General features: G+C 38.5%; 1 protein-coding gene across 1 annotated transcript in view; it reads left to right on the top strand.

The window, feature by feature from the left end:
• Positions 1 to 24,170, top strand: part of LOC121441298 (ribosomal protein S6 kinase alpha-3-like) — a 140,654-nt gene that overhangs the window by 61,863 nt on the left and 54,621 nt on the right. Inside the window, exons 3-4 of the mRNA XM_041642436.1 lie at positions 12,599 to 12,715; positions 19,190 to 19,271. Coding sequence (XP_041498370.1) covers positions 12,599 to 12,715; positions 19,190 to 19,271 — 199 coding nt within the window. The remainder of the gene's footprint in view (positions 1 to 12,598; positions 12,716 to 19,189; positions 19,272 to 24,170) is intronic.

The following is a 24,170-nucleotide window of genomic DNA, read 5'->3' as shown; positions in this document are numbered from 1 at the left end:
ACAAAGTCCCATCCCTAACCAAGAAGTTGTTCATAATTGACACCTGCTGGGAAATGGAAAATCAGTTTTTACCAATGGGTTGTCACTGGGTACATCAACCACATTCTAAGGCAGGCCCCATACCCAAGAATAGTTGGCCAACACAAAATAAACTCCATGCTTTTTGTATGTGTACTGTTGTTGTTGTTGTTGTCGTCGTTTTGGTGTTTGTTCTTGGCCTTTGTTTTTAATTTGTTTTGTTTTTTGGGGGTGCAAGAGAAAGAACATGAAATTTGGTGGATCGGGAGGTAGGGAAGAAATGGAAGAGATTGAAGGAGGGGATATGTGACAAATATATTTTATGTGCTGAGTGGTGGTGGCACACCCCTTTAATTCCAGCAGTTGGGAGGCAGAGACAGGCAGATCTCTATGAGTTCGAGGCCAGCTTTCTACAAGAGCTAGTTACAGGACAGCCAGGGCTGTTACACAGAGAAACCCTGTCTAGAAAAACCAGAAAAATATAAACAAAATATTATATGTAAAAAGTTATTTTAAAAGGTGATCTGCAGAGTATGCCTAGGCTGGCAGCACCCATCTTGTAAGCAGTACAGTTGCGAGAAGGCAGTGGACAAACGACACCAAATTTCTGAGACAAAATTGTTTTCAGCCTTGATTTGATATCAAGCCAAACTTTACAAACATGAGGACAAAATAACGACATTTACAAATTTATGCAGTTCAGAAAATCTTCCAGCAGGGCATAACAATATACTTGTAAGCACTCTGAAGGCTGAGGTAGAAGAATTGAGGCCAACCGGTGCTAATAGCAAGACCTGTCTTAGGAAGCTGAAAAAAAAAAAACATTTTCTTCCATGTAATCTTTCATAGAAAACTATAAGGGATAATCCTAAAAGATCGAAACATTTAAAAAAAATAACAGAAAATAGTAGATTGAGCCAGGAAAGAAAAGAAGTCCCCTTGGGTTGGCCTGGGACTCATTGCTAGGGGCCGATATAAAAGGAAACCAACTATATTGCCTAGTGTGCTCTTAATTTGTCAATGCTGCTGTATAGGCATTTAATTTATTTAGGATCAGGCTACAGAGAGTGCTTTTTAAATTGAAAAACAGAAAACAGAGCATTGATATTCTCTTTCAGCATAAAAACACCAGAGTGCACAAACACACACACACACACACACACACACACACACACACACACGTTGGCTCAGGCTGACTTTGAACTACTTCTCTTCATGCCTCAGCCTCCTGAGAGCTGGGATTATAGGCATGTTTCAGCATTTCTGGTGCAGAATATTAGTTTTCTTCATGGGCTTAGCAATGTAAAAATGTAGCTGCCAACAGGCAGGAGAAATTTAAAGACTATGTGCACTGTTGACTTTCACTAATTGAGGAGTTAAGATTCTATTCAAAAACAGGAAAAGAAAGCATTTGAGTAGAAGTAATACAACTATCAAACAGCAGAAAAGATGTCTTAAACTTAATAAATATTCAAAGTAAGTATAAAACTAATTGTTTTTAAAATCTGGGTTAAGCAATATGGTGGCACACATCTTTAATCCCATGACTAAAGACGTAGAACCAGGCAGATCTCTTGAGTTTGGGCCAGCCTGGTCTACATAGCAAATTCCAGGACAGCCAGGGCTACAAAGAGGGCTCTGTCTTATATATAAATAAATATAAAACTCTAGGTGACCAAATGAAAAGCAGCTTGCTTTTTACCATAGCTGTTCTGATTTGTTATTCATGTGCACTTATTACTTTGATTTAGAAATTAAAATTTTAGGGAATAAGAAATATATCTGGGGCTAGAGACAGTGGCTCACTAGTTAAGAGCATTTGCTATTTTTGCAGATAGATGTTTGAAGTTTGATTCATAGCACCCACATCAGGTGCTTCTTAACTACATGAAATCTAGGAACTCCATAAACACCTACACACTTGCTCATTCACATGTAGAGAGTAACATATGCATACTAAATTCTTAAAAATTGAAAAAATATTTTAGACTGACAAAAGACTATTATATAATAAAGAAGTAGGTTGAAGCTATATTGCAAAGGGCCTCAGATGCCAGCATGAGGCAGTATATTAAATTTAGGAGAACTTGCAGTGATGTGTGAGTAATCTGGTCACATAACTGGAGCTGAATATTTTTCAGAAAATGTATCAAAAAAGAAGTAGACCTAGGCAGGATGAGGTATTATGCATAACCATGCCCATTTCATTTTTCTACATGAAAAATTAAAGGGTTACGTCTACATGATGCCATTGGAATGGGAGAAGAAAGGATGAAAGGTCTTCTAAGCACTGTACTTGATATCTAGTGATATCCAGCTGGTATTTCAGTATTTATTTATTGGGTGAAAAGATCAAAGAGAGCCTGCATTTTTAGTGGCTTAATTGACATGAGAGGAAAGGAGGGTTGTCATCAACGATGAGAATAGTAAGGGGTATTTATTTTGAGATCCATCCCCTGATTGTAGCCTACACTGTAACTGTATGCCTTGATCCTGCTGAATGCTTGATTCAGGGGCTGTTCTCCTTGCTTATGTTGCATCCTTGTGAAAGTCATCACAATTACAGACTTTAAAACGCAAAAAGATTGTAGCTGAATTGAATCACATCCCACTTACACAAGAAAAAGAAATGATTAAAATGTAGACTATTACAGAATATATAGTTCTTCATGGCCATATGATTTAAGGACATCTTTTCTCCATGAGTCAAGTTTGCAGTCCATTAGTCTTTAAAATACAGCCTGATGACACTGAGTGTGGAGAAGAAAGAGAACTTCTTTTATGTGTATATAATTTATGAACCACTAAGCATCCAAGTAGTGGTTCTGTGATAATCATTTTATTACTAAGGATGTGCTACTGAGGTAACTGAAGCAAGAGACAGACAACTAGTTACAGCCGAGCATACTGGCTTATGCCTATAATTGCTGAATTTAGGAGGCTGGGGCAAAGATATTTACCAGAAGTTTAAGACCAGTTTAAACTCATAGTGATACCCTGTGTCAAAAACAAATACTGCAAAGCCTAGGGGCCTAAGTCTATAGGTTCCTGTTGTAGTTCTTGGGTGGAAAATCAAAAGCACTCACCAGCCTTAGAATAGTGTAACTTTATGGGCCTTGTTTGGAAGTTAGAACTAGAATTGAGTCCTGAGTCTGCAACATGCTGCTATGTTCTTTAGCCCTTCTTAATCTCTTTTAAACTTTAGACTTCAGAGTATTTAAAGCATTTTGCGTTTAAAAGATCTGTTAAATTTCTCATGGTAAATGGAGTTGGGGGGAACACATTAGAATTCTGAAATGCTTGTGTCTGATCTGGGAATTTACTCTGTATATCATCCACCCTCAAAAACATTAATAAAAAGTCAAAGGTTTGTCATGAAACATAAAGATATAAGGTGTAAAAGTACTTAGTGCATATTTGATACAAAATAGATAATAAGTATTTGCTGGATTTTCATCCAAATCTTACTTATCACTCTTCCATCTGCTTTCTTCTTTGGAAAGATTGTTTGATAGTTTGCTTCCTGCTTTTCTTACTGTAACTGCTTAGTCTCATTCAGAGAGAAGTGTGTTCAGGAAGAGGTAACATTTTAGACTCAGCTGATACTTGGTTATACTCTAATACTGCAATACAGGGTTGTCAGGAGAATTAAGGAAATGATGCTTGTGAAATTACAAAATATGTGACAATATTCAGAGAAAATTTTTGTTGTTGTTAAAATTCTGCTGAAATAGTAGTCTAGCCTATGAACAACACAGTACCTCTGCCTTGGAAACTAAGATGGTATATTCCTCTGTGTCTTCTACTGGAGAGTTTTTCATCTTACTGTGCATTTCCAGAAACATTAGGGTATCTTTTTGAGAACTCTTTGTACAGCATAATTCTTGTTTGTTACTTTGTTGGTTGGTTAGACTAGGCTGAGGGTCAGGAGGATCTTGGCCAGCTTGGATTAACAGTGAGACCCTACCTCCAAAAACAAAAGTATTTGTATAACACTTTTAGATTCTTCTACCAGTATTTATGCATCAAGGAAAAAACAGCATTCAAAGACAACAAATTAGAAATGACTGTTTATTTGCTAAATTTTGGGTTTTTGTTGCCATTTTTGTCTATAACATAAAATATTGTCTTGATTTATCTGTTCATCTCAACACAAATAGATAATTATTTTTTTTTTTTTTTTTATTTTAATTTATTTATTTATTAAGAATTTCTGCCTCGTCCCCACAACCGCTTCCCATTTCCCTCCCCCTCCCCCGATCAAGTCCCCCCCCCCCCTCATCTGCTCGAAGAGCAATCAGGGTTCCCTGACCTGTGGGAAGCCCAAGGACTGCCCACCTCTATCCAGGTCTCCTAAGGTGAGCATTCAAACTGCCTAGGCTCCCACAAAGCCAGTACGTGCAGTAGGATCAAAAACCCACTGCAATTGTTCTTGAGTTCTCCGTATTCCTCATTGTCCGCTATGTTCAGCTAGTCTGGATTTATCCCATGCTTTTTCAGACCTAGGCCAGCTGGCCTTGGTGAGATCCCAATAGAACATCCCCATTGTCTTAGTGTGTGGGTGCACCCCTCGTGGTCCTGAGTTCCTTGCTCGTGCTCCGTCTCCTGCTCCTGATTTGGACCTTGAGATTTCTGTCCGGTGCTCCCGTGTGGGTCTCTGTCTCTGTCTCCTTTCATCGCCTGATGAAGGTTAATATTCCTGAGGATGCCTATGTGTTTGTCTTTGGATTCACCTTATTTAGCTTCTCTAGGAACATGAATTATAGGCTCAATGTCCTTTATTTATGGCTAGAAACCAAATATGAGTGAGTACATCCCATGTTCCTCTTTTTGGGTCTGGCTTACCTCACTCAGGATAGTGTTTTCTATTTCCATCCATTTGTATGCAAAATTCAAGAAGTCCTTGTTTTTTACTGCTGAGTAATACTCTAATATGTATATATTCCATACTTTCTTCATCCATTCTTCCGTTGAAGGGCATCTAGGTTGTTTCCAGGTTCTGGCTATTACAAACAATGCTGCCATGAACATAGTTGAGCATATACTTTTGTTGTATGATAGGGCCTCTCTTGGGTATATTCCCAAGAGTGGTATTGCTGGATCCAGGGGTAGGTTGATCCCGAATTTCCTGAGAAACCGAAACACTGCTTTCCAGAGTGGTTGCACAAGTTTGCATTCCCACCAGCAATGGGTGAGTGTACCCCTTTCTCCACAACCTCTCCAGCAAAGGCTATCATTGGTGTTTTTGATTTTAGCCATTCTGACAGGTGTAAGGTGGTATCTTAAAGTTGTCTTGATTTGCATTTCCCTGATCGCTAAGGAAGTTGAGCATGACCTTAAGTGTCTTTTGGCCATTTGAAGTTCTTCTGTTGAGAATTCTCTGTTCAGATCAGTGCCCCATTTTATAATTGGGTTGATTAGCCTTTTACGGTCTAGTTTCTTGAGTTCTTTATATATTTTGGAGATCAAACCTTTGTCAGTTGCAGGGTTGGTGAAGATCTTCTCCCAGTCAGTGGGTTGTCTTTTTGTCTTAGTGACAGTGTCCTTTGCTTTACAGAAGCTTCTCAGCCTCAGGAAGTCCCATTTATTCAATGATGTCCTTAGTGTCTGTGCTGCTGGGGTTATACATAGGAAGTGGTCTCCTGTGCCCATGTGCTGTAGAGTACTTCCCACTTTCTCTTCTATCAGGTTCAGTGTGTTCGGACTGATATTGAGGTCTTTAATCCATTTGGATTTGAGTTTTGTGCATGGTGATAGATATGGATCTATTTTCATTCTTCTACAGATTGACATCCAGTTTTGCCAGCACCATTTGTTGAAGATGCTCTCTTTTTTCCATTGTATACTTTTAGCTCCTTTATCGAAGATCAGGTGTTCATAGGTTTGTGGGTTAATGTCAGGGTCTTCTATTCGATTCCATTGGTCGACTTCTCTGTTTTTATGCCAATACCAAGCTGTTTTCAATACTGTAGCTCTGTAATAGAGTTTGAAGTCAGGGATGGTAATGCCTCCAGACAATCCTTTATTGTATAAGATTGTTTTGGCTATCCTGGGTTTTTTGTTTTTCCATATAAAGTTGATTATTGTCTTCTCCAGATCTGTGAAGAATTTTGATGGGATTTTGATGGGGATTGCATTGAATCTATAGATTGCTTTTGGTAGAATTGCCATTTTTACTATGTTGGTCCTCCCAATCCAAGAGCAAGGGAGGTCTTTCCATTTTCTGGTGTCTTCTTCAATTTCTTTCTTCAAAGACTTATAGTTCTTGTCAAGTAGATCTTTCACTTCCTTGGTCAGGGTTACCCCAAGGTATTTTATGCTATTTGTGGCTATCGTGAAAGGTGATGCTTCTCTGATTTCCCTCTCTGCTTCCTTATCCTTGGTGTATAGGAAGGCAACTGATTTTTTGGAGTTGATCTTGTATCCTGCCACGTTACTAAAGCTGTTTATCAGCTGTAGGAGTTCTTTGGTAGAATTTTTGGGGTCGCTTATGTACACTATCATATCATCTGCAAATAACGAAAGCTTAACTTCTTCCTTTCCAATACGAATCCCCTTGATCTCCTTATGTTGTCTTATTGCTATTGCTAGAATTTCAAGCACTATATTGAAGAGGTATGGCGAGAGTGGACATCCTTGTCGTGTTCCTGATTTTAGTGGGATGGCTTTGAGTTTTTCTCCGTTCAATTTAATGTTAGCTGTTGGCTTGCTGTAAATAGCTTTTATTATATTTAGGTAGGACCCTTGTATCCCTATTCTCTCCAAGACCTTTATCATAAAGGGGTGTTGAATTTTGTCGAATGCTTTTTCAGCATCTAGTGAAATGATCATATGGTTTTTTTCTTTCAGTTTATTTATATGGTGGATTACATTGATAGATTTGCGTATGTTGAACCAGCCCTGCATCTCTGGGATGAAGCCTACTTGATCATAATGGATAATTTTTCTTATGTGTTCTTGGATTCGGTTTGCCATTATTTTATTGAAGATTTTTGCGTCGATGTTCATGAGTGAGATCGGTCTGTAATTCTCTTTCTTGGTTGGGTCTTTTTGTGGTTTTGGTATCAGGGTAACTGTAGCTTCATAAAAGGAATTTGGCAATGACTCTTCTGATTCTATATTGTGAAATACCTTAAGGAGTATAGGTATTAATTCTTCTTGGAAGTTCTGGTAGAATTCTGCATTGAAACCATCTGGTCCTGGGCTTTTTTTCGAAGGGAGATTTTTGATAACCATTTCTAATTCTTCGCGAGAAACCGGTCTATTTAGATCATTCACCTGGTCTTGGTTTAGCTTTGGTATATGATACTTATTTAAAAAAATGTCCATTTCTTTTGTATTTTCCAGTTTTGTGGCATACAGGCTTTTGTAGTAAGATCTAATGATTCTCTGAATTTCCTCTGTGTCTGTGGTTATGTCCCCCTTTTCATTTCTGATCTTATTTATTTGCGTGTTCTCTCTCTGTCGTTTAATTAGTTTGGATAGGGGTTTGTCGATCTTGTTGATTTTCTCCAAGAACCAGCTTTTTGTTTCATTGATTCTTTGGACTGTTTTCTGTGTTTCTATTTTGTTGATTTCAGCCCTCAGTTTTATTATTTCCAGTCTTCTACTTCTCCTGGGCGCGTCTGCTTCTTTTTTTTCTAGAGCTTTCAGGTGTGTTTTTAAGTCCCCAATGTATGCATTCTCCGTTTTCTTTAAGTGGGCACTTAGTGCTATGAACTTTCCTCTTAGCACTGCTTTCATTGTGTCCCATAGGTTTGAGTATGTTGTCCCTTTATTTTCATTAAATTCAAGGAAGACTTTAATTTCTTTCTTGATTTCTTCCTTGACCCAGGCGTGGTTCAGTAGTTGACTGTTCAGTTTCCATGAGTTTGTCGGTTTTTTGGGGGCAGCGTGGTTGTTGCCTTCTAACTTTAATCCGTGATGATCTGATAAGACACAGGTGGACACTGATATTTTTTTGTATCTGTGGAGGTTTCCTTTGTTTCCGAGTATGTGGTCAATTTTTGAGAAGGTTCCATGAGCTGCAGAGAAGAAGGTATATTCTTTCCTATTTGGGTGGAATGTTCTATAGATGTCTGTTAAGTCCATTTGCTTCATTACCTCCAATAATTCTCTTAATTCTCTATTAGGTTTCTGTCTGATTGACCTGTCCCTTGGAGAGAGAGGTGTGTTGAAGTCTCCTACTACTAGTGTGTGTGGTTTGATGTCTGCCTTGAGTTCTAGTAATATTTCTTTTACATAAGTAGGTGCTTTTATATTGGGGGCGTATATATTCAGGATTGAGACGTCCTCCTGATGAATTGTTCCTGTTATGAGTATAAAGTGACCGTCTCGGTCTCTTCTGATTGATTTTAGTTTGAAGTCAGTTTTGTTAGAAATTAGTATGGCCACACCTGCTTTTTTCTTAGGACCATTTGCTTGAAACACCTTTTCCCAACCCTTTACTCTGAGTAGGTGCCTGTCTTTGTGGTTGAGATGTGTTTCTTGCAAACAGCAGAATGTTGGATCCTGTTTTCGTATCCAATCTTTTAGCCTGTGCCTTTTTATAGGTGAATTGAGCCCATTAATATTAAGTGATATTAATGACCAGTGGTTGTTTACTCCGGTTATTCTTATTGCTTTTGGTAGTAGAGATTGTGTGTCTCCTTTCTTTGAGATGTGCTCGTGAAGGGCCATTAGATGCCTGGGTTATTGTAGGCAGTGTTGGCAGTGGTGGATTCCTTGGGTTGCGATTTTCCTTCTATTACTTTCTGTAGGGCTGGATTTGTGGCTACGTATTGTTTAAATTTGTTCTTATCCTGGAATGTCTTGTTTTCTCCGTTGATAGTGAACGATAGCTTGGCTGGGTATAGTAGTTTGGGTTTGCATCCATGGTCTCTTAGCTTCTGCAGAACCTCTATCCAGGACCTTCTGGCTTTCATAGTTTCCATCGAGAAGTCAGGTGTAAGTCTGATCGGTTTACCTTTATAAGTTACTTGCCCTTTTTCTTTTGCAGCTCTTAATATTCTTTCTTTAACCTGTATATTTTGTGTTTTGATTATTATATGGCGAGGAGATGTTTTTCTTTGATCCAGTCTGTTTGGTGTTCTGTATGCTTCTTGAATATTTAAATGAATATCTTTCTTTAAGTTGGGAAAGTTTTCTTCCATAATTTTGTTGAAAATATTTTCTGAGCCTTTGAGCTGTGACTCTTCTCCTTCTTCTATTCCTATTATTCTTAGGTTTGGTTTTTTTATTGTGTCCCATAGTTCCTGAATGTTTTGTGTTGAGAATTTGTTGGCTTTGCTGTTTTCTTTGATCTGTTCGTTTATTTTCTCTATGGTGTCCTCAGCATCTGAGAGTCTTTCTTCTAGCTCTTGGATTCTATTGATTATGCTTGTTTCTGTAGACTCAGCTCGTTGGCCTAGATTTTCCATATCCAGCTGGTCCTCAGTTTGTATTTTCTTCTTTGCCTTCATTTCAGTTTTCAATTCTTGAACTGTTTCCATTACCTGTTTGATGGTTTTTTCTTGGTTTCCCAGGGTATCATGTACGTATTTACTCATTTCTTCAAACTTTTTGTTGTACTTCTCATCCATTTCTATAAGGGCATTTTTTACATGTTGTTTAAGGGACTCTATTATCTTCATAAAGTCGATTTTTTCCACTTCTTCTGTGTTAGGTTGTTCAAATACTTCTGTTGTAAGATCATTGGGTTCTGATGTTTTCATGTTGTTTTTCGGATTATTGGGTGAGTTCTTGCCTTGGCGCCTGCCCATCTCCTCCTATTGATCCTATCCAATGGATCCTTTAGAAACCGGATCAGGTTTCCCTGCTGGCCAAGGGCTCCGCTTACAAAATGCCCTCACTCTCTTTTGTGGTTCCTACTGCAGGCCAAGAACCCTCTCACCCCTCCGAAGGATCTTCAGGACAGGACCAGGCTCCCCTTGTGCCAGTGACCTGGCCAACCAAAGGCCTACCTCTTTGATTCAATTGTAGTAGGGCGATCTGCTCTCCTTATTGCAGCCTGTCCCAGCTGCTTGGGTCTGGCCACCGCTCAGCCGCGTCTGGCGCCGCCGCCGTGCTGCCGCCGCCGCTGCGCCGCGTCTGGCGCCGCCGCCGCTGCGCCTCTGTGCGTCTGGCGCCGCCGCCGCTGCGCCTCTGTGCGTCTGGCGCCGCCGCCGCTGCGCCTCTGTGCGTCTGGCGCCGCCGCCGCTGCGCCTCTGTGCGTCTGGCGCCGCCGCCGCTGCGCCTCTGTGCGTCTGGCGCCGCCGCCGCTGCGCCTCTGTGCGTCTGGCGCCGCCGCCGCTGCGCCTCTGTGCGTCTGGCGCCGCCGCCGCTGCGCCTCTGTGCGTCTGGCGCCGCCGCCGCTGCGCCTCTGTGCGTCTGGCGCCGCCGCCGCTGCGCCTCTGTGCGTCTGGCGCCGCCGCCGCTGCGCCTCTGTGCGTCTGGCGCCGCCGCCGCTGCGCCTCTGTGCGTCTGGCGCCGCCGCCGCTGCGCCTCTGTGCGTCTGGCGCCGCCGCCGCTGCGCCTCTGTCACAAATAGATAATTAAAATCCTACGTACACATTATATATTTTCTAGTATCCAGTTGGGGCTTTAAAGATCCTTCATTAAGATGAATGTGGTGTTGTATGCCTATAATCCCAGCACTGGAGAAAAGTTGGAGGCCAGCCTCATCTACATAATAAGACACTATCTCAAAATATCCTTTCTTTTTTTTTTCCAAAAACAAGTTTTATTTAAATAAGGGTTTAAATACATTACATAACATTAAAACTGTAAGGGAAAAGAAAACCAAAAAACCTATTTATTCCTTCACATGGCACTGGGTAGCTGCTACCACTGAGTTGAAACATACAGCTAGCCACATGACCAATGGCATCAGTTTGGTATCTGTTCCTTTGTCATAAGTTTAATTGATACGAGGCTGGCCCCACCCTTCAGTTCTTCCAACATCCCTTGCAATATGCCTGGCTAAAAATATTACCCTGGTGGCAAGCCACATGTCCATGACCCCTGGGGAAAGATGGCCATTTCTGAATTCTGCCTACCTGGTCGGACACCAGGGGCTCTTACTAGAGATTCCCTCTAGTGGCATAGCTACTGTGGTGTTACCCATTCTCTTGTTCACCTGGGCTGTTCAAGTGGTGACATTCTCCTAGGGCAGGGGATTCTATAGGGGAAGAGCCAAGGAGCTTCTGGGCAGACATAGCCTATGAACTTGGGGCTCTGGGCTTGGCTGAAACATAGTTATTGCTTTGTTTCAGGCTGGACACTGCCGGGGCTTCTGCTTGACCTGTTTAAATGAGGGACTAGACAGCATGGCTCTTTTCAGTCTATTGCATGAAGGAGTTACACTAGTCCAAGTTAAAAGCGGACCCCAAATGGTTACATTATACAAGCTGTGAGGTTTTTAAACTTGTGACAAGGGACAGGAGGGAAATTCTACTCATTGCAAGGAAATCCTCACTTAAGCTTCAGAGTCACAAGCACTTAAAACCCATGAACCTTCAGCTGATCGTCCTTAGCCAGTCCAATCTCTATTAGGAACTGGCATATGTTCTTGCGCTGGTCACCCTGTAGCTGAATTACTTCTCCATATTCTGGATGCTCAATTACAGTACCATTGCAGGCAAATTTCGTCTTAAACGCCTTCACTAGTTTCTTTTTATCGTAATCATCAGCGATCCCTTGGACAGTGGTAAGGGTCTTCCTACCGTTTCTCTGTCGGGAAGCGAGGGGGCTCGAGGAGGAGGCAGCTGAGTCCTCGTCGGCGGCTCAGTGACTGGGGCCTCAAAATATCCTTTCTTAGCCCAAAGATTTTTCGCTGTTTTATTGTGGAAAACAGTCATCTTTTCCTCCCATGTTTAATCCCTTTATCCAAATGTTAAAACTTTTCTGACTCTGGTTTTCAGAGTTACTAGCCCTTTCTCTCTTTTGAGAATGGGGAGTAACTTAGAGATTTCAAACATAAAGCTTCACCCTACTTCTTTCTGCTCCTCTTCAGTATGCTTTGTTAAACAGTTGTGTTTACTCTAGAACAGTTTTCAGTCCCTCTCCCCAACAAATAGTGCTTTAATATATAGTATTTTTTCCACCTGGTATAGTCACATGCTAGGCACATTATAGTACTCTAATCTGCTATTTTCAGATGTTCTCACACGCTTTTGTTCCCCCTCAAAACTGTTCTAATTATCTCCAAGAGAAAGAATAAAGATTTGGGCATAATTAGTGCTAATATTATATAGAAGCTAATATGGTTTAACATTCTCTAACATTTACCTTGAAAGTATAATTACTTGATGTGTTTTCTAAATTTTTGGGTGGGGGGAGTTTCAAGACAAGGTTTCTCTGTAGCTTTGGAGCCTGTCCTGGAACTAGCACTTGTAGACCAGGCTGGCCTCCAATTCACAGCAATCCACCTGCCTCCCAAGTGCTGGGATTAAAGGCGTGCGCCACCACTGCCCAGCGTTTTCTATTAATTTGATAAGTAGTAAAGAGTAGTTTTGTATATTATAGAGTTTCTAGTATCTTATACTAAGATAGTTTGATTATGGCTAACAATGTGCTTGTCTCTTTTTATTTATTTCAACAGGAAGAAGGCAGTATCAAAGAAATTGCAATCACACATCATGTGAAGGAAGGACATGAAAAGGCAGATCCTTCCCAGTTTGAGCTTTTGAAAGTATTAGGGCAGGGATCATTTGGAAAGGTAAGTCATTGTGTGCTCTCAACCTCTCAACAAAGTTTATAGAAATTCTGTGACTGTAGAAAGTAGAATGCTAATCACACAAAGTTTGGAATAGAGGAAGGCTAGATAATGGATACCAAAATTGAATACATAGAAGGAATAAAATGTAATGTTCTATAGCACAATAGCATGACTATAGATAACAACAATTTATTGCATATATTATTAAGAACTAGAAAAGAAGTTTGAAGCTTCTCAGCACAAGGAAAGTTAACATCTTTGGGGGGCATAGGATCTTACTGTGTAGCCCAGGTAGGCTACACAACCCTCCTTCCTCAGTCTCCTGAGTCCTAGGATTATAGACACATGTACCACCCCACAACTGACTATAAATATTAAATGATATGAAAATACTAATTACTCAGATGTGGTCATTATTCATTACATAAAATTTTCAAATTATCATATTATGCCCTATATATAGTTATATATTCATTAAGATATATGTAGATGGGGCTGGAGAGTTGATTCAGTTATTAAGAATTCTTGCTGTGGGCTAGAGAGATGGCTCAGAGGTTCAGAGCACCGACTGTTTTTTCAGAGGTCCTGAGTTCAAGTTCCAGAAACCATATAATGGTTCACATCCATCATTAAATGAGATCTGGTGCCCTCTTCTGGCAGAAATGTACAGGAACACCATATACATAATAAATATTTATTATTATTATTTTGGGGGGGGGGTTTCGAGACAGGGTTTCTCTGTGGCTTTGGAGCCTGTCCTGGAACTAGCTCTGTAGACCAGGCTGGTCTCGAACTCACAGAGATCCGCCTGCCTCTGCCTCCCGAGTGCTGGGATTAAAGGCGTGCGCCACCATCGCCCGGCTATAAATATTTTTTTTTAAAGAATGTTTGCTGTTCTTTCAAAAGATAAGAGTTTGGTTCCCAGCACCCACATGGGGCAGCTTACACCAGCTGTAACTCCTGGTAGATTCAAGGGTTCTTACATACTCTTCTTGCCTCAGTGGTCACATTCACATCTATAGACACAGGCATAGATATGTGTAAATAAAAAAATTAAATTATAAATAATAAAATACACATGTGTATCCTAAAGAAAGAGATATGCCATAGGTTTAGATTGAAAAGTTACAAGAAGGCTTGGCATAATGTGTATGCCTTTAATCCCAGCACTCAGGAGGCAGAGGCAGGCATATCTCTGTGAGTTTGAGGCCAGCCTGATCTACACAGTGAGTTCCTGAACAGCCAGGACTACATAGACTGTCTAAAAAACAAAACAAAAAAGTTACAAGAAAAATAATACAATACCTGATAACACAAGCCTCTAATCCCAGCACTTAAGGGGTGGAGACAGAAGAATCATAGATTTAGAGGCCAGTCTAAGATGCTCTCAAAAAAAAATAAAATAAAAATAAAGAGGGGCTGGAGTGATGCTTAGTGGTTAAGAGAATGCCTTTTCTTCCGAGCATCTGTAATGAGATCTGGTGCCCTCTTCTGGCCTGCAGGCAGAAAACTATATATAACAAATCCTTTTTTAAAAAAAAGTTAAAAGGAACTGAATACAAGTTTAAATGATCTTCAGATTTAAAAGGAGTTAATGTCTTGGGTTTATAATCCCAGTAATCAGGAGGATAAAACAGGATGATGATTGCCATGAGTTTGACGCCAGCCTAGGCCGACCTAGACTAGAGGAAAGAACTTGTCTCAAAAAAGAGCTGATATTTATAATTCATAGGTGTTTGGAAAGCAAGTATTTTATGAAATGCGACCAGTCTATGTACCAGTAATATTTTCTTTTTTATAATTTTTACTCTTAGTAAGTATAAAAAGAATAGAATTATTCAAAACTACAGTAGAAACCTTAGTAAATTGAATGTTCATACTAATTTTTTTATCTTTAAGACTGTCATTTCTTGTCATGCTGCTGGGGGTGTATGGATGGGTGTTTGTTTTACTTTGTTTTGTGTCTGTGGTGGGGAGGTTAGACTTCGGGCTTCAGAGCATAATAAGCAAGCACAGTATCACTAAGCTGTTTTCCCAGCTCTCATGCTTCTTAAATTATTAAAAATCACAAACCATCCCCTTCATACACTCTCTTCTTTTTGTTGTCATATTGTTGTAATTATTTTAAGACAGTGTCTTTCTCCAGCCAACACTAGCCTCAAACTCCCAACAGTCCTTCTGCTTTCCACTTCTCAAGCTGCTACTACTTGATTTTTCTAGACAGATTTGCAACAAGTAAGATATTCTGAGCTTACATCCAATTTGACAGTGCAGTTTATTCCTTACCACCTTTCTATAAGAAAGCATTGGAAGGTGTCATGCTCTGTAAGCGTCAAAATAGCATCAATGGATAGTTCTTGAATATTTTAATGAGGCTGGTTAGCAGCTCTTTGCCAATGCAGATCATTTATTATGGTTGTTTAACCACTTTTAAATACAGAGCATACTTCTAATCCAAATACAGACTCAATAGCCAGCAAAACATGATGGTTTTAAGTTTAACCCTCCCCCCCCAAAAAATAAGTCTAAACCCTGGGTCAGCCATACTGAACTCATTTTTTCTACTTATTATCATGTTAGTTAATCTCTTAGAGCTCTGTTCCCCCATTCTAACACGTCATTCAAGATAGGAGTTCCTTAACATCTGATTCTAAACTACAATCATGTACTCCTCACTAATTGATTTCTCCATGTCCCTGTATTAATTGTATCTCACATGCTGCTGACATCACAGATTTATGCTTCCAGTCTAAGTTTTTACTGTGAACTCTTTCTATGGCTATTCCTCACCCCCATTTATGTCTGCAAGGCATTTTATTTTGTGCTTGGTGTGTCTAAGACCAAACTCATAATCCTTCCCACCCCCAAACCTATCCTATTTCAGTTTTTTCTGTCACTATGAATAGCATCCAGTTAAATAAGCAGAAACTGGGGAGCAATTCTTAACATCTTTTTCAGGTCTGTTCCCTCCTCTCCTCTAACCCCCACTGTGTCATATACCACCCCCAGCCAGTATGATCTGTCACCAAATCCTGTTGATTTAGTAAATATTTTTGAAATCATAGCAATCCTATCCTGCATCGCCACTATCTTTTCTTGGTCTATTGAAAAAGTATCTTCCCAATGTATTTTCTTAACCTCAATTATGTACATGAGAAATAGCATGAAGTAGTGTTATATTAACTCCTTAGCTGCCTCCCGTTGTTTTTATCATAAAAACATTTTTTTTAAATTTTTGTTGTTGTTGTTTTGTTTTGTTTTCGAGATAGGGTTTTTCTGTACCTTTGGAACCTGTCCTGGAACTTGTTCTTGTAGACCGGGCTGGTCTTGAACTCACAGAAATCCTCCTGCCTCTGCCTCCAGAGTGCTGAGATTAAAGGCATGCACCATCATCACTGGCCAGCAAAAACAAATTCTTAAAATTGCAGAGGAGCCTCTGAGTTTGACTCCAGAGCCACCTCTAAAACATTAGCTTATGTGTTATCCAACACTGTTTTCTGACCCCATTGGCCTTTTTTTGGTCCTAAGCTTTCTTCAGCTGGTTAGATCTTCTTGTGTCTGTGATCTCAGAGAAGACTTCCCTGCCACCCTACTTGTCACATTCCTTAGTTACACCCTTTAGGAACATTATATACCTCTACTTTATGGCACTCACTACAGTTGTAATTACTCATTTGTAAAATTACGTATTGACTATCTCTCCCACTAGACTAGAGATTCTGTGCATGGTGCCTAACATCTAATTTTGAAAAATATTAATGCTGACCTTATAGGATAGCAGTGAGAATTAAATGATACAAGGCCAAACATATCTGGCATTAACTGTATTGCCTACTCCTCAACAAACCCAAATAGCAGAGTATATTTTTATACATTCGATTTCAAGGGACATAATATTTAAGTTTCAAGCTTTCGAATGCCTCTCCCTTTATTTCTTTAAATGTACTTTAAGTGCTTTACTATAAATAGCAAACATTAAAATAGGGTGTCTTCTTTCTTACTCATCCTTAAAGGCCAGTGTAAGCCAAGAAAACAGGGATGACCTGTCAGAGCCTAGAATAGCTGCGTGGGCAAGTGAGGACTCCTGCTGTTGTCAGGCTCACTGGCAAACAGTTAAAGAATGCCATGAGCAGAGTTCCAGAACTGGGTATATGATCCGGATCTTGTCCCACTGTGACACAAGCAAATTGTTTGACTTCTCTAAGTCCTTACTTAGGCAGCTATAAAACTGGCATTGTATAGTAGGCCTGCCTGCTCAGATCATCATGATGCTGCACCGCAAATGCTTCAGAAAGTACTGTGGAAGTTAAGACATGCTGAAAGTCACTAAGAAGCTGCTTTCAAAGAACTGAAACAAATTTTTCTGTTACAATGGAATGAAGACATTGATAGGACAGTTTCCTAATTTCCTCTACCCAATTAGAATTTATTTCTGTTCATTATAATTATTACTAATAGCTGACTGCCTTTGACATTTGAACAGCAGTCTACCTTAGAACCACACGTATTAAAAGTGATGTTATCCTTCTAGGTCAGCTCCCCATAACTGACTAAAAGAGCTTCTGGGTGGGGCTTAATGCTGGCAATGAGAACACAATTACAGGAGAGCACATCCTGCCTCTGGGGTCCAATGTGAGATGTGGTACTTTTCATTTGATTCCATTACCCATTGTCTTTGTACCATTTCTCAAAACAATAAAATCTGCCTTGCCTGAGAATCAATTGATGAATTATTTTGAGATTTTTTTTGCTAATCACATAGTGTATAAGTCAGATAATTAAAAGCTGACCCTAATTTTTTTTTATTTTATTTGTTGTTTTTTGCTGACTATAAATTTAAATCTTGGGTGTAATTGCTTCTCTTCTCACCCATAGCAGCTCAAGGACACTGCTTTCCATCAGGCATGGTGTCTTACATCTATAATTCCCAGCAGTTGGGAGGCTGAGGCAGGCTGAGTTCCAGGGCAACCTGGTTTATACAGAATAAGACCCAGTCTCAAAAAACAAAATAAAAAAGTGGGGGACTCTGCTTGATTTGAAAGATTATGTAAGAAATAGGTTAAAATATAGGTCCAAAAGTTAGAGAAATGACTGGCTGAATAAGAGCACCAAAGTTCAAATCCAAATCATGTATGTAAAAAGCCAAATGTGGCCCTAGACACCCATGACTTCAGCACTGTGAAGGGCAGAAATAGGAAAGTTGCTAGAGCTTGACTAGCTACCAGAATAGCTCCAAGTTCAGTGAGAGTGAGTCTGTCCCAAAGGAATGAAGTGGAAAGTGATAGAGTAAGACACCCAGCATCCTTCTCTATCAAACACCACACACACACACACACGCACACACACAAAAATTCAGGTCTGTTTAGCAGGTCTCTTTAAGGCCTGGTGGCAGTGAGTATGATGTAGTGGTAGTGTTTGTTTCAGCCATATTATAGCACAACTGTTAAAGCACATCTTATTTATTTTGCCTAAACCCCACATGCTTTTCAAAATACCCCCAAATATATGAAAATTGAAGATGCTAAATAATAATCCTGGGCCTTGTGGTCTTCATATTTTGATATATATGGTGATTTGCTGGTAAAAAGGTAAAGGCGTAGTCACGTTAAATATTGATGTTTAGGATACATGATTACCAATGCTTTAAATGATTCTCCTCAGCAGTGAGCTAGATGTGTGTATACTTTTCATACACAGAAAAGACCTTCATCTGTGAGTAACTGTGTCAACAGAAGTTTGTCACAAGAAGCCCCAGTGTAAGAATTTTGAAAGAGGTAATTCAGAAGGGCCTTGAGGATTCATAGACAGTTAATGGTAGCTCAGGAAGGGAGGGACATTTTCTTCAGTGTATAGTCACTAGTAATTTGCCCATGCTCCTGTAAGCAACCCTAGTTAAGCTCATTGGGTCACCATTAAAAAGAGACATGACAGTAGAAGGAAAACTAGTTAGAAAGGGGAAGGTGACAAGAAGGTAATGGAGAAGATAAATCAAATTAAAAAAAAAAAAACTAACAGAAAACAGATTTGTGGTATGGGACTGGGCCTATTGCTTAGCAGTAGAGTGATTGCCCAGGGTGAATAGAATCCCAGGTTACACCCCAACACTCAGAAAAATTGAGGGACTCAAAAGAATTTTGTTTTGATAAAGCAGAGCCACCATCTCGTGTGGTATGCTGTGAATGTGTGGGGCTGTTTTCTAGGTGCTATATTTATAGTTGAAAGACTTTTTTGTCTTATTCTATATATTACATGCTCCTTTAGAACTGGCAAACCACAAAATGAAAAAAAGAATCAGTCACCTATATTGAAATGTCAATCTATAACTACTGTTTATAACTTTTTTAATAATTGATAATATTTTGGATAAAATGCATTTATAATATGTTAGAATATATTTATATATAATGGGTTCTTACTATAATAAAGGAATTTTGTGATTCTTTGTAATGTTTATTTTCTGTCATTTCAATATAGGTGTTCTTAGTTAAAAAAATCTCAGGCTCTGATGCTAGACAGCTTTATGCCATGAAGGTATTAAAGAAGGCCACACTGAAAGGTAAGTGCTGCTGCTATTTGCCATGTTTATGTAGTCTAAACAAGCTGAAAGGTCTCTGTAGAGCTCATGTGATCCTGAAGCCACTTAGATTCTGAATTGGGTCCTGTTAACAGCTTTAAATTTAGACTGACTTCCAATGACTTTCTTACTAGGCTAAGAATCATATGGCTTGAGAACAGGACTTGCTTAGAAAAGGATTATCAATTCATCTTGGACTTTAGGCAAGTAGATTTTGAGAAGATTAAAACTGGGTTTGAGTCATCTGAAAATTATTTGAATTTTTTGGAAAACATACTAATCACCTAGATGCAAAATAGCATTAATTCTTTAGGATTTTGTCTTCTTGACTTTTGGTCTCCAAAGATGATTCTGAGTCAGTGATTTAAGAAAACATAATGTAGGATTTGGGTCTGATAGGTAAAAAGACATTTAGAAGATCTATACAGAGATGTTTAAATACTTAAATTATCCTTTTATTTAATGACATTTCTTATTTGCCATATCTCTAGATTCTAGATAGTTTAGGCATTGATTCACAATGTCAGCTTTGTTTCCCTTAAATTTACATGTAATTTGAAAAGCATTAAAATATCTAAGAGAATATTTGTATTGATCATTTATTATTTCTGGTCACTCAGTGTGGATATTATCATCATGCCATGAAATTTCACCATGTTCTACAAAAACATCCTCCTTTGCTTTCATTTTCTTGCTCCTTTTCCTGAATACATTTTCTATCCCGTGTAGTCCTTACTTCTGTAGCATTGACACTACTTGATTCTTGCTAGGATTGGTCAACTAAAGTTTTTCAGCACCTTCCTTCTTAGTCCCTTCTTTTTAAAATTTTATACACCTGAATCCTATGTTGTGAAATCACATACATGAAACTCTGACAGTTGGATCACAAAAGCAAGAGAAGTTTCTTGTTTTCTTATATTTAACAAGATTTATGTTGTATATAATATTTGAAGGAAACTATAAAACTGGAAACTTAAGATACTAAAAATGGAGATAAATATCCAATTCCTTATGAGACAAAGCTGTTGATCCTGTACTTCTTTAGCTTTCAAATTCATTAGCTGAACATCCAGATTCCAGTTGAATTCTTAAAACTTAGCCAAAAAAAAAACATACCTTAAAGAAAAATGAGACGGGAATAGTTCTGTCTAATGTTAACGCTTGTTTACACAGTGATAATGGAGAAAGCAATGCAAACATAAATCAGTCCAACAAAATGCCAAAATAGATATTAAATTTCACTATATCTGTCACAGGTGTTGAGTACCTACTGTTCTGCCTGCTAAAGCCAGTAAATAGAACAATGGGAAATGAAGTAATGGTTTCTCAAGTTGTTTAGCTACTTGAAAAACAATTAGTCTACTTTTCTCTTAAGTCTTACACCATAACAAACTTCATCCTATCTGAATTTCATAATATTTTAATGTCAAACCTCAGAAGGAGATTTGCAAATTTCAACAAGCAAATCGACAATAAAAATTTGTAGGTGACACAGAGAGAACTCAGTGATTAAGATCAATGGTTATTCTTGAGAATCTGGGTTCTATTCCCACCACCCACCTGGTGGCTCACGAGCAGCTGTAACTCTACTCAGAGGGAATCTAATTCTATTTTCTGGACTCCTCAGCTATTGGTCACACATATGGTACCCAGAAATACATGCAAAATTTTGCTGTGCACATAAATATTTTTTAAAGTTAACATTTTATATATTGTAAAATAGTTTCTCTAGGGAACAGATAAATGTGTGCTTCAAATATTGTATTATTATAAGAAGTTGAGGGACTGAAGAGATGTGTTAGTTTGTAACACTTGCTGGGAAAGTGTAAGGAGCCAAGTTGGGATCCTACCACCCCCACAAAAGCCCAGTGTAGCCACATATATGCCTGTAAGCACAGCACTCTCTAGGGCAGAGACAGAAGGATATCTGGAGTTAGCTAACTCTAGGTTTACTGAGAGATCCTGTCTCAAGGCATTAAGGTAGGGGAATGGTAGGACACCTGACATCCTCCTTTGGCCTACAAACACACATAAGCACACACACACAATCACACATAAGCACACACACATGCACACACATACACATGTATATACATACAACACATACATTTATCACATATACACACTGTCACACAGAAAAACATTATATATATATGGAGTTGTCTCTAGGGTGCTTTGACCTCTGCAATAATTATTAGTAATAACAGTTTATTAAGCATATTAAATGCTTATTAACTAAGAATCTATAGTTAATGAAGAAGAAGAGAAATCTCTTCCTTGCCATAGAATTCCAATGAATGTAAAAATAGTGGTGTGCCAGTAGGAGTTAATAAGACATACTTTTACAACCTTATGTAAAGGACTTTGAATAAAGCTTATTTAGGAAGATAAATCTTTTGAGTGGGGACTGGAGAGATGATTCAGTGGTTAATTGCACTGGCTGCTCTTCAGAGGACCCAGGTTCAGTTCCCAGTATCTACATGGTGGCTCACAACCATCTACAACTCCAGTCCCAGAGGCTCTACTGCCCTCTTCTGGCCTTTGTGGCCACTAATCACATGCAAGTGATGCATAAATATACATGCAGGCAGAAGGCCCATACATACAAAAAAAAACAATAAAATAATAATTTTTAAAAATCTTTGAGGAAATGATTATTGCTTAAACAAAAATACATATTAAATAATATGCATTTTAAGAAAAATGCATACTAACCAATACTGAGTCATTTCATGTAATGGCAGCATCATTGAAAAGCAGTTTTGCATTAAGTACAAAGTTGTCATTAATGCTGCTGAATTAGCCTCAGAAAATAGCCTTACAAAATGAGTTCCTACTCTTGAAAATATTCACAGAAACATTGACATATGAAAAAATTCATAGCTGTTGAAAAAGGAATGCTGGGAAAATTATGGTATTATAATTAGTATAAAATATGATTAAATAAAATGTTGTTGAGCACTTGCTGCTTTTCAGAGGGTCCAGGTTCAATTCCCCGTATCCATAAGGCAGCTCGTAACTGTCCAAGTGTAGTTCCAGAGAATCCAAAAGGAGCTACATGGATGTGGTAACAGGCATACATGCAGGCAAACCACTCATACACATGAAATGAAAATTAGTGTTTTACATATGATTATGGAAATTAGTAAAAACATAAATAAAATTATAACACATTGGGCTATCACAAGTATGTAAAATTATATAGATATAAGCTATGGAAGGAAATTCTAGAATGTGTGTGTAAACATCAGAGTTATAGAATTGTAGACTTCTAGATAATTTTGGATGTGTTCTTAAATATGTACCTTATTTTTATGAAATTTTTGTTATATAAGACAGTTATACTCGACTCCATCTCCCTGCCTATCCTAATTCTTGACCCTTCCAGAGTTGCTGACTTGCTGCTTCTCACATTTACTTTCACAGTCCATGTTTATCTTTGCAATTCTTTGATTGTTTTCATTTGGAGCTCTAATCTGTTTACTTCACAACATGGATGATTTTAGGATTTAGTTCCTTTATACTGCCTGCCACCTATACAGTTTTCATGTCCACATCTTCCCAGCAATGTTCTCATTATTTGTGCTTTAAAAATTGATCGTAACTGAATGAAATAGTCCAGTGGGACTTGTATCCTTTATATCTTTGCTCTATTTCCTTTTTCTGGTTTCTTTACCTCAGTATACCTTCTAGTTTGGGTTATATGTATTTCCTAGTAGCTACTACAGAAAAGACAACTTAATGGTAAAATTTGTGTCATGTAGCATGTCTGAAAGTATATTCTGCCCCTTTACTGAATTTATAACTTGATCGGGATTACAATTCTAGGTCACAAATAAGTTTCCCTCAGATATTTGAAAGTACAGTTTCCATTGTCTTCTTGTTTCCCGTGTTCCAATGACGAAGGTTATTTCCATTCTGATTGCCAGTCCTTTGTGTGTTAGCAACTTTTCCTTTCCGGAAGTCTATAGATAAAATCTTCTTTATCTTTGTGTCCTGAAATTTATGAAGCAATATCTTTGAATGCATGATATAAATTTTCATCATACCAAATATGGGGTGGTTCCTTTCAGTCTAGGGACTCATATTTTCAAGTTTTGTGAAAGTTTTTTGTCATGTGTTCTCTATTTCATAAAACCTAGTTTTGAGTATGTTGTGCTTTCTGGATGATTCCCTAAATTTTATTATATTTGCCCTTTCTTGTTTTTTGTTTTGTTTTTATTTTTGTCTCATGTTTTCTAGGAAATTTCAAACAAAACTTATGGTAATAATTTATTCAAAACACAAAATTAATGATGTTGGTAATTCAGACATGCCAAAACAAAGTCATAAAGAGCTTATTTTAAGTGAAAAGCTAAAATTTCAGTAAGATGTTTTGGGAGGGAAAAAAGTGACTGAGAATGAGAACACTTTTAAAGAACTTTTTTTTTATTATTGAGAAAAGGAAAAAAAACAAGTTTCCGCCTCCTCCCAGCCTCCCATTTCCCTCCCCCTCCTCCCACCCTTCTCCCCCTCCTCCCACCCTTCTCCCCCTCCCCCCACTCCTCTCAGGGAACCCTGACTGCTCAAAGAAATTTTATTATTTATTTTTATCTATTTCTTACTGTGTGTGATGTGTAAATTATATTTTATCATAGGTATGTATCTGCAGGTTTGGTATTTGGGTGGTTTTAGGTGTCCATGAAGAGTCCTAAAACATACCCCTTGCAAATAAGAGCTTGCTACTGCCATTTTTCTATTAGTTTCACTTTAGTGGGGTTTTAGAAATAATTAGCAGAATACCCATGTTTACCCAGAAGTCTTTCCAAATCAAAGTTCCTACTAATACCCTGAGTGGGGTCAACTAGAAGTTAATGACATTAGATTAAATAAATGGTGAAT

The sequence above is a fragment of the Microtus oregoni genome, unplaced genomic scaffold (assembly GCF_018167655.1).
Source record: "Microtus oregoni isolate MIOR12 unplaced genomic scaffold, Mior012 000074F_ref0000038, whole genome shotgun sequence".
Lineage (NCBI taxonomy): Eukaryota > Metazoa > Chordata > Mammalia > Rodentia > Cricetidae > Microtus > Microtus oregoni.
Note: the sequence above shows the minus strand (reverse complement) of the source record. Positions and strands in the feature narration are given on the sequence as shown.